The 15,946-nt window shown below is 42.6% G+C and overlaps 1 protein-coding gene across 1 annotated transcript in view; it reads right to left on the reverse strand.

The window, feature by feature from the left end:
• The window catches only part of EXOC4 (exocyst complex component 4), a gene marked incomplete at its 5' end in the record, with an annotated part of 409,823 nt that overhangs the window by 91,184 nt on the left and 302,693 nt on the right, over positions 1 to 15,946 (reverse strand). The window contains 1 exon segment of the mRNA NM_001199320.3: positions 12,280 to 12,499. Within this exon segment, the coding sequence (NP_001186249.2) occupies positions 12,280 to 12,499 (220 nt within the window).

Below are 15,946 nucleotides of genomic sequence, written 5' to 3' on the forward strand. Positions count from 1 at the left end.
CTCTCATTCTCATTATATAAAAAATTGAGTTTATTTGCAAAGCTCACATCTTTCCAGACACCCAAACAGATCTGCTTGAGCATATCAACTCCCATGTTAAGCTCCTTGCTTTAGCTCACTATCAAATCAACATTTCCATTTGAAAAGTCTTTCCCTCTTGTTCAAAACTTTCTGACTCTTCTTTGTATCTCCATTGCTATGGCTGTGGTGAATTATTAATGTAAAAATTAGCAGGAGTACTTATTCTTCTTCACTTGATACCTGACTTGATAGATAGCAGCTTTTCTGGCTGCTTTTCAGCCCAGCTGTGAAAAGCAATGCTGAATACAATTAAGAGATGTTCATGCTGTATTACCAGTTTGAGGCCACGATACAGGAACTTCAATATGCATTTATGTACACGCAGGCAATTCGTTTCAATTAAAAAAGATTTTGTTGGCTTGACAAACCATGCAAGTGTTGCCAAATTACTTCCAAGAACCTAGAAGACCAAGTAAGCCCTGATATCCTCCAGCTATTTATTGATTTACATTCAACAGTGGGTAGATCCTGCTTGCCTGAGCCCATTTGTCACAGATATTCTTCCTTCATCTAACAGCACGTTCTTGCTTTCAAAGTATAGTGATAGATCATAGAATGGTTTGGGTTGGAGAAGACTTTAAAGATCAGCGAGCTCCAACCCCTGCTGTGGCCTAGTTGCCTCCCACCAGGTCAGGTTGCCCATAGCCCCATCCAACCTCACCTTGAATGCCTCTAGGGTTGGGGCATCAGCTGTTCATCTTAACTTCAGTAGTTACGCAGATGATTCAGAGGAAGGGCTAGAAGTCTCTATCATTATGGGCCAGAGGCACTTGGTGCTGCTCAGAGCAGGGACGCATCAGAAATGTAATGTGGTCCACTCTTTGAAGGGGTTGTGATAATTAGGAAGCCATGGGCATGCTCACAGCTCTGTTGGTCACTATGGTGACCTTGTGCTTATTTAGAAAATCAAAGAATAGCCTGGAAGGTTGGAAGGGACCCCCAAGTATCACTGAGTCCAACTCCCTGCTCCACCCAGGATCACTCCAAATCCAAACCCTATGTCTGAGAGCTGTGTCCAAACACTCCTTAAACTCCAAAAAGCTGGAAGACATCTCAAAGGTAAACTAGTTCTAAACCCCAGAGAAACACTACTTGAAGTGATTTTGAGACAAATGAGTAGAAAGCAGGTAATTCCACCTAAGCAATGAAGCAGGCAAACCAAAATGACATTGTTAGTTAAGGGTCAGTAGGTTTCCTGTGTCATGGGTGGAAATATCACAATGGCTGGAAAAAGAATAGGAAGCTGCTATGGAAATTTGTGATTGTGTTGTTTCCAGCAAAGTGCAATGGAAAACAAGAGAGCAGGCATTAAATACGACACGCTGTGTTAATACAAAAACAAGGGTGTACAACCTGTCACCAACCTGCCCTTAAAATAGTTTCTGACACAACTCTGCAAGGAGAAATTATACAGTCAAGCAGAGAAATCTCAGCTTCTTTTGCTAGAAGCCTTTTGCAACAAGCAGAGCTCCCTTGGTGGCTTGAATGTTTGGTTTGCTTCATGTTCGAGCCTGTTTTTCTTTTAATTGTATGCAACTCAAGAGGTTATCGAGGCTGACGCTATCCATGCAAACAGGAGTCGGATGCAGCTGAATGGCCCTATCTTTCCTGTCCTTTTATGTTTAAAATGACTGACTACAGAAATTATTTAGAGTTAATGGGATAGATCTCATCTCTCTTGTGCTGGAAGATATCCTGTGTAACTCCATTGACTTCAAGGTCAGCGAGATCAGAATTTGGGATACCATCTTCACAAATTCAATGTTTTCAATTTTCTCTTGTCTTTACCTTTTCCAGCAGCTATAATTAGCACTTAATTAATTAAAATAGAACACAGACCGTGGTAGGGCTCCCCCATAGCATTGTATCATTCTACTCTACTCTCACTCCATGTATCGGTTTTCTTAACAGACACATGAGGTCTCTGAATGCTTTAATTAGAAGAGCCAAGCCTAATGTTCCCAGCTCTTCCATCAAGCCCTGGGTCTGGCCCAGAATATTCACAACTGGGGCTGCAGAACACGGCAGCACCCAAAAACTTTATAAAGCACCCATATGGGTCCATCCCATGTGCAATGCAAGGGAAGAGCTTTCACCTTCTGTAGGGTGAAGTTGATGCAAGTAAACACACTAAATTAATTAATTAATTACATAATCAATACACAGCACTAAAGCAGATCTTTAAACTGCTAGTTAAGTTTATATGGTCTTGCAAGAGCCCTTCTCTCTGCCAGTGGAGGGGAGAGGGGAAACCCATGTGCAAGAAGGAAAGCTCTTTTCACAGCATCCGTGCAACTGTTTTTTGGTTTTCAGTTCTGCTGTTGACAAGTCCCTTCCTTCAAAAATCATGGCTCCTTCTCTGCAGTCCTCCCACTGAAAGGGACTTGTCAGGGAGGGGTGGCCCTGACAAAGAAAAACAGCTTCTTTACCTTTCCTTTTAACAATGGATTAATCTCTCTTTTGTTCTCCATGAGAACTAGGTGTCATATTTCAAAATGCACTTTTAAAACAGGTATAATTAAAGCTCCGCGAAAGGAGGGAGGCAGAGAAATTAGCAGTAAAAATGGTAATAAAGGCATTTTAGAGCCGGCATGAGCTGGAAGGTACTTCATCCCACCCCACTGCTGTACAACTACAATTACACTCCATTGCAAAAAAAAAAAAGAAAAAAGTAATTATAAAAATGAACTTTTTTTCAAAAAATAAGCACGTTGGAAAAAGATTACTCCTTTGAACATCCAAGCACTTCAAAAAGACGATGAATTAGCGCTGACAACTCAATAAAGTAGCCATCAATTATTTAAAACACGATGGCTCTTCTCGTACAGCACTTCTGATTAGGAAAACATTTCAAAAATGAGAAATTAAGAGTTATTCTTCCGAAGTGAAATGGACTCAGGCTTCAAATGCAGGGGAAAAAGAATAAGAATGTGACTTTCAATGAGCCAGGCAAGAATGCAGGAAAGTTCTTTCTCGGGAAGTCAACTATAAAGTGCATTGCTTGGGACTGTGTTACAGACTGTTTCAGGATTCACAAAGCAAACCAAGCAAAGAGAAGGGATAAAATATGCACTGTTGTGATGGAGAGACACAATCCGGAGCTAATAGGTGTGGAGACAGTCAAGAAAACCACTCCACATTCCAGCACTTCCGAGTTTAGAAAAGCAAGCAATGAAACTTCCCTAGTGAAAAGATAGTTAAGAATGAGAATCACAGAATCATAGAATGGCCTGGGTTGAAAAGGACCACAGTGATCACGTAGTTTCAACCCCCCTGCCTATGTGCAGGGTTGCCAACCACCAGACCAGGCTGCCCAGAGCCACATCCAGCCTGGCCTTGAATGCCTCCAGGCATGGGGTATCCACAACCTCCTTAGGCAACCTGTTCCAGTGCGTTACCACCCTCTATGTGAAAAACTTCCTTCTAATATCCAACCTAAACCTCCCCTGTCTCAGTTTAAAACCATTCCCCCTTGTCCTTTCACTATCCACCTTGCAGACAGCTGTTTCCCCTCCTCTTTATATGCTCCCTTCAAGTACTGGAAGCCACAATGATGTCTCCCCGAAGCCTTCTCTTCTCCAAGCTAAACAAGCCCAGTTCCCTCAACCTTTCTTCTTAGGAGAGGTGCTCCAGCCCTCTGAATCTTAGAGGCGTGTTGGCCTCAGAGTGATACATTTCTTATTTAAATGCAGTTCACCAGACTTTGCCTTACACATACAAGTGGATACTGAAACCCTTCTGGACGTTGCAGATAGGGTCATCAGTCACAGAAACAACCCTAGCAACGTCCAAACTCTGATTTAAGGTGAAGAAATACGGTGAAAGACAGGTAGCTGGAGGGAGAAATGGAAAGCTGGGTGAAACGGAGCTTTTGTGGTTGCTGTATCTGGGCCTTAACATCTAATTTTGGAAGCTCACCTGGGTCAACAGAGGTCAACTCTACCTCTGCATCCCAGGGATGTGATCTCCTGCTATGGATGCTATAGGCTTAATGAGGTTACAAATAAGAAATGAGCTGCTTAAGGTCTAAACAAACAGGAGTGCAGCCAAGCCAAACGGCTTCTCCTCTGGACATAAAGATAAGGGGCTGTTTCTGACACCAGCAATGTGGGCTCAGCCATGTGAGGGAAAATGAGGATGTATGGGACCAATACTACAGGTGAAGGAGTCTGGACTGTTTTGCTAATTAAAATAATCAATCCAAGTCTGCGACTGAGGCTGGGGTAGGTACATTTGTTTTACTCCCAACTACTGCCACGTGGTCCTGGGAGAAGACAAACCTAGCACAACAGAGTTCCCTCAAAGGGGTTAATTTGGCAAGATGTAGAAGCTTCTCTGCATCCCACTGATGGCAGCAAAGCTGATGCACTTGCTATTTCGCAGGCATTCCCAGTACTGTGCTGGTACATATCCCATAATCTTCAATTACTGCACACTCCTGTTGACTTCTGGCCAAGCAGAAATGGTTGTATGTGTGATGAGTGCAGGATTTAAAATTAAAATCCTATCAGAAGGAATTGAAAAAGGGAAGGCAGACAATGCACACAGTTCCTCCCATCACCCTAAGAAGAACATTAATTCAGGAGCAAAAGAAATGTGATAAAAACCCTTCCAGCTCAATATAGTGCATCTACAGAGACAGGATTAATCCAGAAGGTGTACAGGGAATTGCAATGACACAGACAGGATATGCTAGTGAGATGTCAATCTCTGAGGCCAAGAAGATAATGCCACCTATCTCTTTTTTTTAACTCTCTTTTTGTTTTCTGTCGTCTCCAGTGTGCAAGAATAGGAGTATACTACTCTTTCCATTTTGGCTGGAGTCATGCTTATCAGACTAATGTCCAGAAAAAAAAACAGAAAGACATAGAAAATCCACAGTGGCAAATTCAACTTCTCTTTGCATCCATTCCAGCTCCCAGGGTAACCTTGAGTGCCCACAGCCCTTTCTGCTCCCTCCGAGAAGTTGATCTCCATGGAGTCAAGTTGGCCATGCAGCAATGTGTCTCTCTCTTGGCTGCCTGCTCCTCTTCCCACGCAGACCAAAAACTGAGGATGCCTTTGATGGTTGATAAAGTCAAATATATCTCAAAAAAAAAAAAAAAAAAAAAAAGCAGCTCTTGGAAGATCAGATTGACAGAGTGCAAATGCGGTTCAGTCCCTGTCAGCACATGTGTCAGAAAGCATTACTTCTCTCCTGCTTGTCCACCAAAAAATCCTGCTGCAGAAAGATCAAAAGAGACAGCAGTCGCTCTATCCCCTCCAACCCACCCTGAAAACACGAAGTTTGACCCCGTTCTGGATGGTTTTCTCACCACCAGCAGCTCAGGAGGTTGTGCTTTTCCGACCCGATGCTGCCAGTTTCAAAGATGTTCAGAGCAATGGTTATTGCTTTTGCTCAAACCCAGAGCTTAAGGCTGGAAATACAGTTCTCCCAGCCTGGGCCACCGTCTAAAATAACCTAGCAGAAACAACCCTAAGCAAGGAGAGCAAATGAAATGAATTCAACCACCTTCAAGTATTGTACCATAGGAATGATGTTGGCTGATGCCCTACAGAGATTTAGAAAGAAAGTCACATTAGCCAGACAACCTTTGAATAGCAAGCTTTACCAATTAAATTCTTGAAAAAACATTTAAGATTTACTGATGAAAAGCACAGTGTAATTGCTGAGAGACAAGACTGAGATGATCTCTTTTTATTAACCGGTCTGTTTTTCCCATAACATCTTTTGATTAGACTCATTGATACAACTGCTATGCAGACACTTTTATCTCTAGCACTGACAGATCACTGTAGCTAAACTGACCCTAGTAGCACAAATGGAGAGGTACACTTTAATAACACTGCAATAATTTAAACCAGAGATCACACATACCAATACACAACCACAGGCAGTGGTTGTGTGAAGGATGTAATGTGGACATTGGATTATTTTATCTGCTTCATATTTATTGCAGCTCTGACAAACAGAATCATAGAAAGGAGTTAGAAGTCCATCTAGGACATCCAGAACCCAAATGCTATGTCCGAAAGCAGTGTCCAAATGCTCGTTGAGCTCCACCAGCTCAGGGCTGTGCCCACTGCCCTGGGGAGTCTACTCCATGCCCACCACCCTCAGGTGAAGAACCTTTTCCTCACATCCAACCTGACCCTCTCCTGATTCAGGTCTACTCTGTATATCATACACATGACACAATAAGGGACTGCAGCCAAAAATTGTGACTTGAGAGGTTCAGATTAGACATAGGAAAAAGATTTCCAGTAGGAGAGCAATGCTGAACCAGTGTCCAGAGACTCTCCACCTCTGGAAGTTTACAAGACTTAATAAGAGTCTTCTGGGAGAGTGGCTCTGGTGGTCCTACTTGAACAGAGGAGTTGAACTGAGCTCTGGAGGTCCCTTCCAACCTAACCAATCTGTGATTCTGACAAAAAAACATCATCATGATTGACCTTACATCTTGTTGACCAGTGTCTGGTTTCGGGCTGGAGGTCCAGATGGATGACATTCCTCTTCCACTATGAGGTCCCTCTTCCACTATCAGTGCCATGATCCTATGATACTAGGTATGTACATATTGAAAAGACAGTTATTAAATACCTGGAAATACTGGTAACACATAATCTGTGAAGTTCAAATCCAATCTGAGCAGGTGTGATTTTACTTGCTTCCAAATGTTTGTTCAAACTGGAAAGCGATTCTCACACATTTTAGAGCACACCATATAGAATTACAGAATCAGCAAGGTTGGAAAAGGCCTCCAAGATCATCCAGTCCAACTATCCACTTATCACCAATATTTCCCACTAAACTATGCCCTTCAGTACAACATCTCCACGTTTCTTGAACACCTCCAGGGTCAGTGACTCCACTACCTCCCTGGGCAGTCTGTTCCAGCTTCTGATCACTCTTTCAGAGAAGTTGTTTTTCCCAACATCCAACCTGAATCTCCCCTGGTGCAACTTGAAGCCATTCTCTCCTAGTCCTATCACTAATTATGTGACCAAGAACAGCTTGGTGTTGAGTCTCATGAACCATGAGAGATAGAGTATGCTAGCCCACATTCAGCAATGAATACACAGGCATTACATGGATTCTGGCCAACTCCAATGCAACACTGCACCTGCCAATGGAAGAGACACTCAGAGATTGCAGGGATTAATGACAGGCTTTAGAGATCTCAAATCACAGAAGCACAGAATGGCTTGGGTTGGAAGGGAGCTCAAGGATCATGAAGCTCCAACCTCCCCCACCGCAGGCAGGGCCACCAACCTCCACATATAATGACCAGGCTGCCCAGGGCCCCATCCAACCTGGCTTTGAATACCTCTGGGGATGAAGCATCCACAATCTCTCTGGGCAGCCTGTTCCAGCACCTTACCATTCCCTCTGTAAAGAACTTTCCCCTCAAATCCAACCTAAATCTTCCCTCCTTCAACTTCAAAACATTTCCCCTGTCCAGCCATTATCTACCCTTTCAAAGAGTTGGCTCCCTTCCTGTTTGTAGGCTCCCTTTAGGTACTGAAAGGCTGCAATGAGGTCACCCCGCAGCCTTCTTTTCTCCAAGCTGAACAAGCCCAGCTCCCTCAGCCTGTCTTCATAGGGGAGGTGCTCCAGCCCTCTTATTATCCTTGAGGCCCTCCTCTGGACCCTCTCCAACAGCTCCCAAACATGCAACTGCTTCCTTTGGGTCCAATGTGACACGGTCATAGAATGCTTTGTGCAAGATGACTTTGCTCTTCTAGTTCTGGAGAGGAAGAAAACAATTCTGCCTGCAAGTAACACTGCTCCAATATGTCTACCTGCAACTCAAAGCCACCTCCTGCCTAGGCTTTACATTCAGTAAATGTTAAGCCTGGTTTTTAAAATAAATTGAAGCACTGCCATAATGGTTTGCCCAAAGCTAGCAATTGCTTTTATGTAACTTACAGCTTCACGATCAGCCTCAGTGGAGAACTTACAGATCTGCATATGACTTACAAGGGAGCCTCATAAAGCCTTCCCCAAAAGGCAGTAACTACTCTAAACGTTTCCCCCAGAGGAAGAATTATCTAAAGAAATATTTAAAGGAACAGGGAGACTCAGACTCCCACAGAGAGATAATTTCGTCTATCAATTCAAAGTGAAGAAGAAGATTCGTGACATGGGTTCAGCTGGCAATGCTGCTGCTGACTTGGTCAGTCTTCACAGAGATGAAGACACCTGCAAAGCACTATTTTAGACCCCATGTTGCTGAAAACCAGTTGAAATGCAAGGACCAGAGCCACAGGTGGTATCTTTAAAGCCATGCTTGTCCTTGAATGGGAAAAATCCAATTGATCAGCCAGGAATTGATCAGCCTGCTGGAAGCCAGGCTGAAAAGACAGCTAATTTGTTTACACTAATAAATAATAACACCCACTTGCTATCAAAGCATGCGCTCATCTCTCCTGGTGAGCCATTTAAATGCCACTCACTGCAACCATTCTTCTTCTTAACACCCAGTAATCTGACAGGGAGAAAACACGACAAAGCCACCAGCAACGCTTCCTTGGAAAGACACAAGTGAATGACTTGTGTGCAGGGTAAATGGTGCTAGCAATGGAGTAATTAGCTCCAGCAAGTAATTATCCTGCAAACAGCTGCATGCTCTGACTTCTGAAGGAGCTTTTTACTCAATTTTCAGCCACTGGAGCTTTGCCAGAAAACCATCACGCCTGTCATCGACATAACTCTGCTATAATAAACAGCAGTCACACTGACGCTTGAAGGGAAAATCCTGCCCCGCTGGTGGAAAGATGGAAGCCACGTGCACTTCACATTGGATGGAAATGGGATGATGCATCTTCAAGGCCACCATTCGTAGTGACCACCTGGCTGGAAAGATTGATCACGCTGACATGAAACATGCAAGAACAGGCTATAGGAAGCTGTCGAGCTGCCTGCAGCCTAATTTAGTATTGATTTAAGCAATTACAGCATAAAGTTTAACGTGGAATAATTCTGAAACAAATTAGTTTCACGGTTATTCAGTCACTCTGAGTAAAAGGAGAGGAATTTACAATATTTCACATTTACGGCTGGAAGAATGGAAACAAGACCATCCTCCTCGTTAAATGCACTATTTACAATGGGCAGCTGCAATCTTTTCTTAGCATAATCTTTAAAGAACTGGATTTGTCTGAGGATATGGTGGCATAAGATACTAGAAAACCTCTCATCTGAAAGCTAATTCAGGTCAAACACGTACTGATAGTTATCACCAAGAAGTCATTATCACTCTATGCGGTGGGAGCTGATAAATGCTTGAGTCGTGTTCGCATCACAGCTGTGGCTCCTGCTGCAGGCACTTCAGAAAGATCTTCAGGATAGAAAGGAAGGTTGAACCACGAACCCGTCCATGCATGACACAAGGGAGAAAAAAGTAACACAGCTTAGGGAGAGAGGTGCAAGGATGATTCACACCACACATCCTGTTTTCTTTACATCCGTGATCTGGGCATCCATGATCCCTGGGCAGCCTGGTCTGGTGTTTGGCAACCCTGCCAGTGGCAGGGGTGTTGAAACTAGATGATCTTCGAGGTCCTTTTCAACCCAGGCCATTCTATGATTCTATGATGTGTTGAGGGCAAAGATTCCAGGCTCCAGCACTGTCAGTGTAAGAATAGCCCTTCTCCTTTTAATGCAAAATCAATACAATTATTTTAGGGAGCTATCTGGATGACTTGGTTCAGAGGCAGCCATTTTTCTTCTCTTGCACAAAATTACCCTTCTGTAATGCTGGGAATGGGCAGACCTTCTGACCATGTACACTCTGACCAAGAATAATTCCAGTTCATAATGATTTCCATCCATCATGAGAAATAAATCACAGGGGCTGGACAAGAAAATTCCAAGCCATTCTGTCTCTTCAACCCCCAGTGAACTTTAAGAAAATGCTTTGCTATTATATTACACATTTTCATGGCTAACAAGTCACAATACACAGAAATACGTTAATGCATTAAGCATCCAAAACAAATTGGTAAGGTTAACAACCTCCGTGGTCCTGCTCCAAAGCTTGTGTGTTAATGTTACTGTAAAACATTTTCAGCTCCCAGTAAGGTCAGCTGCCTGTGCAGGCTACGTTCAGGCTCTCACTCACTTTAATTCCCAGAAGAGAAAACAAAAGGAAGGCAAACAATAAACAATGCAACACAATATACCTAATTATTTCCAGATCCAGACAACATCCTCAATGGAGCCCTCGAACCATGAAAGAGTTCTGCTCTTAATTTTAACTCAGAGTTTCAATCTTCAGACACTTTTCCTGTTGTGAAAGCCAGAACGACTCCAAAACTTACTTTTTTTTCCTACCCTTTTCCAAAATATCAAAGTTTGGAAAATTTCTATATGTGTTGCAGATTTGGCCTATTTCTCTTCTCCAAGGTACTCACAATGTTGAGGAATTACTGGCAAATAACTGCAAAACGAGGGCACATATTGCAGTTCCTTCCCCACTCTCTGCTATTTTGCTCAACCAATGCACTCGAGTTCATCTATAAAACTCCTTCTGTTCTCATTAAAGTTGTTTTCAATACTCAGCTGTTGTTTCATAACCACTCCTGCTGTGGTTCTGCTATAACATCTCATACCTGATTGGCAATACTTCAGCAGTGCCAAGGGAGGAAAAAAGCAAATATCATCAACTCCATCTTCAGCTTAAAAGAGGGCTCAATGTGAGATACCCAGCCATAAAGTGCTCTTTGGGGCCATGCCCTGTTCTCAACTTACTCTGTGTATGCTCAGTGAAACCATTTTCACGTTGGTAATTATTTACAAAGAGCTTTATTCCTCCACTCCTCAGTTTTGATAGTGGAGTTTCAGAGAAGGCTGTTAAAGCTCTGTCTTGACAAGAATGTAGTCCAGGGTTGTTGTGCTTCTCCAAAACTTCATTTTAACTCATGGAGATTTTCTAAACCACGTACAGAAGGATTTGCCCCCCTTCTAAGGAGACTATTTTCTTCTAAAGGCTTGGAATCTAATTTTGTTTTGCCACTGAAAAAAACATCCCATACCCAAACCCAAAGTACCCAGATAGGTGCAGCTTTAGTAACCATTAATACATGCAGAAACCCCAGCGACTTCTCCCAAACGATGAGAACAGTAAATGCTATTAGTATGCATCATTAAAGTATACATACATTTTTAGAGATATAAACTAAGGTTGAAAGAAGCCATAAAAACCTTGGGAGATGCACATTACTTCCTAAGAACTTTGCAAATATTATTCATTCCCGAAGAGACAATTTTATAGATAAGAGAGAATTATTGAAAAGGATTAAAAGAGCTTGACCCTAATCACAGCAAGAGTCTGTTAATTCATTCCTTTTACTCCTATGCAACAAGTACAATATCTGGATGTTTTTCTGAGGCTTCTGAACTGTCCCATTACCCATGTAGTTAGGATAAGATGTGTGTTTATTGCTATTATCACTGCTTCACATCAGAGCTTTAAAAAGCTGTTTCATAAGAGACTTCTCATAGAAATACTCTTAACTTCAAAGCCAAATCTCTCAAATCTCTCTTATCTGGCTGAGGTAGCAAATACAGCTGCCTTGCTGTGACAGCACCATGTGAATCACAAACACACTGCACTAGGGAGGCAAAACATCTCATATCTGCTCCTCCTTGGGAGTTTGGCACATGTGTATAGTCCAACTGTACCAACCTATGATTTGCAAGCACTCCTAGAACTTCCAAGCGAGACATGCATCATCAAAACCCTTGAAAATTAGCTTTTACAGTAGGTCTTTAATTTGTCATCACAATGGCTACCAGGGGCTTTAATAATTGGTATGTGTCAGGCAAGACACAAAGATGCCATGAGTTGCATATTTGGGATATTTAGCATCAGGGACATACCCACTCTACACACCTGGGTGTAGAAAGCCCCATCCAGCCTGGCCCTGAATGCTTCCAGGGAGGGGGCATCCACAGCCTCGCTGGGCAACCCATTCCAGTGTCTCACCACCCTCACAGCAAAGAACTTCCTGATATCTAGTCTAAATCTATCCTCTTCCAGTTTAAAGCCATTTCCCCTCATCCTGTTGCAACCCGCCCTTCTAAAAAGTCCCTCCCCAGCTTTCCTTTAAGTCCCCTTCAGGTACAACCCAGGACTTGAGGTCATCATTAGGTGGGCAGTAAGGGAAGCTGCTGGCAGCTCACCCAGTTCCTACCTGCAGAAGAGGCCGCTGCACACCCAGGACCTTCATGGTATCTGCATTAGCCAAAATCTTCAGGGGGTCAGATGCCTTCGTGACTCCTTCGATTTCTTTATTGATCTCAGCCAGGACCTGATTGAGGAAGATGTTCTTGATGTACATGGTGAGGAACTCACGGAGAGGACACTGTTTGGTTGGACCAAGCTCCATGGCGTGCTCTATCTCCTTGATGAATCTGGAAAAAAAGAAACAAAGCATTCAGTGGAGTTAAACCACAGAGTTAGATGTGTGACGGTTGTATATGCAATTCCAACACCCAAAAGCCAAGCATCAGTGGTGGGGAAGACAAGACAGACTATGACGTGAAGTGTGAAGAGTAGAAAAGATTTATAGGGTGGTCTTCAAAAAAACATAAAATGCCAACAGATGGTGAGACAGACTTGATGGCTGAAGAAGGAGAACAGACAACATGGGGAACTGGTGAGAATATACAACCTGGGCACGATTTCTGTTTATCTGCCCCAAAAATGACTGATTTTGCTCTACTTGAGACATACTTAGAAAGTCCTTTTCTTATAAACAAAATCAGGATGTCAGAAATCACTTTGAGAAGGCAAACTTCTGGGGTTGGCCACTTGATTCATACAGGTTAATTCCCCACCTCTAAAACAAACAGAAGTACTTAATAGCTCAAAGTCTAGAGATACCATTAAAAAAAAAAAAAAGGCAACGGAATAAATGCTGATATCATACTGCATTATGCATGTCTGTATTACACTATATTTTTATTATGTGTTATTGTTTCATTCTAGGATCCCATTCCTGTGTATGCAGAATGACATACCAATTCTGGGAATATTTTAGCACAGAATGTTTGCCATCTCCTCCTGCAAAATATCTTCATTTCAATGATGCCATCTGTTTACCAGATAGGAGTTTCTTCTAGAAACTACCTCGTCATTTCTTTCATTTACATTCGAGGCAACAAAATTAGCCTTCCTTTCAAATTCGTATATATTTACATAATTAGGTGTTGAATATCAGGGTCATAATGGACTAAGATGTTCTATCCAAAAGAGAGAAATATGGATGGTATTTGCATTGCCCTTCCCATCACTGCATGCAGGTGCCTTGCACTCTTTCAAATCTTAATTCCACTCCTGGATGAGCTGGAATTGTTTTTCTCTTTGTTTTATAGATTGGGAATAGAAGCAAGTGTTTGAAACTGGATCCCCCAACACACATAGCAACCCAGAACACCACCATTTCTTCACTAGGAAAGATTTTTCTTTGGCAACTAATGTGCATTTCAGCAGCTCCAGACTGGTCAGCATTTATAAGGGATGAATCTGCACTAACCACTTTTCCCTCACACGCTTCAGCAAGGTCTGCTTCTGCAGACCCATAACTTCCTACCTCCTTGTTCAGCACTCCAAGAGGATGCAGCTCCCTTTCAGAGCTCCTGTCTATTTCAGTAGCATGATTTCCTTCAAATCCAAACAATTTCCTCCCTAATGCCCCTGCAGTGCTGACTCCATCAGAGCAGAGTGACACATTTGGGATGATGCAGCTGTTGCTTCTGCGGAGGGAACCATTTGCACTAAGTTTGAAAAGCGCTTCTCTAAAGAGACATACTGCACAGGGAGAAGTGCAGAGGATGGCAGCTTTACTCCTCAGTTTTCATGGATCGATAGTGTGAATAGGCTTTATCAAAGAGGGAAACTGCAGAGTCATCTGGGAAGAGAGCACAGAGACCACCACCGAGCTTATCTCTGAAATAATAGATTTAATGTCACCAGTTCCAAGTGACAACCACTGATGCCCTTAAGAGAACGCTGTCAAGGTTGATGGAACCTCATTCAACTGACTGACTTACTGCATTTTTCCACGTCTGCCAACAAATCTGCAACGTTCTCCTATTTTTTAAAGCCTCATTTACACAGCACTCGTGATGGGTAGAACTCACTAAAAAAAAAGTAAATTAGCTCTTATAAAACCTGCACCCTACAACCACATACCGTTATCTCTCTTTCAGTTGGGAAAGAGGAGGCAAAGCAACTTGATCATTTCAGTATATAAGGGAGGATGCTATGAGAAAGAGTGGGACAGACTCTTCAGCAGCGTGTGTTGTGATAGGACAAGGGGAAATGGTTTCAAGCGAAAAGAGGGGAGATTTAGACTGGGTATAAGGAAAAGGTTTTTTACAATAATGACGGTGAGGCACTGGAACAGAATGCTCAGAGATGTGGTGGATGCCCCATCCCAGGAGACACACAAGGTCAGGATGGATGGGGCTCTGAACACATGATCTGCCTGTAGTTCTCCCTGCTCACTGCAAGGAGTTGGACTAGATGATCTTTTCAGGTCTTTTCCAACTCAAATGATTCTAAGGAGTTCAGCTTTCAGTGAAATGAAGGGAACAGCTCTCAATTCTATAACCCAGCACATGCTTAAACATGGCTGAACTAACAGAAGCACCAGAAAACTTTCAGAAGGAGAACAGCCCCATACAAACCAGAAGAGTTCAGATTTGCTGATCTACCATCAACTTCTTATCGGGCAATGGTGTGATGGTGTTTCTAAGTGTTTCCCACAGCAGAGACTAAATTGCTTGTGTGAGGCCACAGGAAAGGTCAGTGCTAGCAAAAGGTGTAATCAAGAATGTTGGACTCCTTGTACCCAGCATTAATCACCATCTCAGGCCTCCCCTAAAGACCCACAGTTCAATCTCTAGCAAACTTCAGCTTCATTAGAGAACTCAATTCTGGTGGCTCATGTGTTCTAACAGGCTTTAATTTCTTGGCATAAACAAGACAACAGCAGTTCACTTAATACCGATAAGGATCCAAAGGATACCCTTATTTTACTTGATACAAACCATAAAGTAATCACAGATTAGGAGAAGGCTGTTAGATAGCAATGACTCTGTGAGAGGGATTTTATGAGTGCTCAGCAACACTTGTGATAAAGAACAAATGGTCAAGAGCTTAAGAAAGCAGATTTAAACTTGATAGCAGGGAAAAGTTATTAAGAATGAAGCTGTGCGTGGTGTGGAGGACAAGAGGATATGGACGAGTGACCTTAGGCTTGAATGTTCAAGGGTAGCTTGATTAAATGATAATGGTAATGAAAAACAGATAATTTCTGAAGTCTTCATTTAATCAAAGGATCTCTACTGGAGGAAATGGAAGTAGAGAAAAGGTAAAGAAAAATGTAGTATGGATGTCAGAGCTACCCTTACAGTAGGAAGCAGTGCTAAAAGTTCAGAAATGTCATGTTCCAGTGGTACAGCCTAAGAGAAGGAGGACTGGGGTTTAATTTGCTATATGCTGAAGTTCAAGGCTGACTTGTCCTCACCATGTCTTCACCAGGCAGAAGTCCTAATTGCTGGAGGTCCCAGCATCTGCTCAGCAATTGTAGAACTCCAGGCAGCAGTTGTGCAGCTCAGCCTTCAGCCCAGAAAGGGGAAAACCCCTTTGAACACACTACCATGGTAGCAAGCATCACAAATGCACCAAGAATCTTCTGACCACGGTACATTGCAACACTGATACACTGTATAGGATGTGTGCCAGCAGGAATACTCAGAATTAGAAATAAAATAAATTCCTTAGAAAATTTCATTAGAAATAAATTAAACTAACAGGAAACACTCATTTAATGTATGTGTTAGGAGAATTAA

The sequence above is a fragment of the Gallus gallus genome, chromosome 1 (assembly GCF_016699485.2).
Source record: "Gallus gallus isolate bGalGal1 chromosome 1, bGalGal1.mat.broiler.GRCg7b, whole genome shotgun sequence".
Taxonomy (NCBI): Eukaryota; Metazoa; Chordata; class Aves; order Galliformes; family Phasianidae; genus Gallus; species Gallus gallus.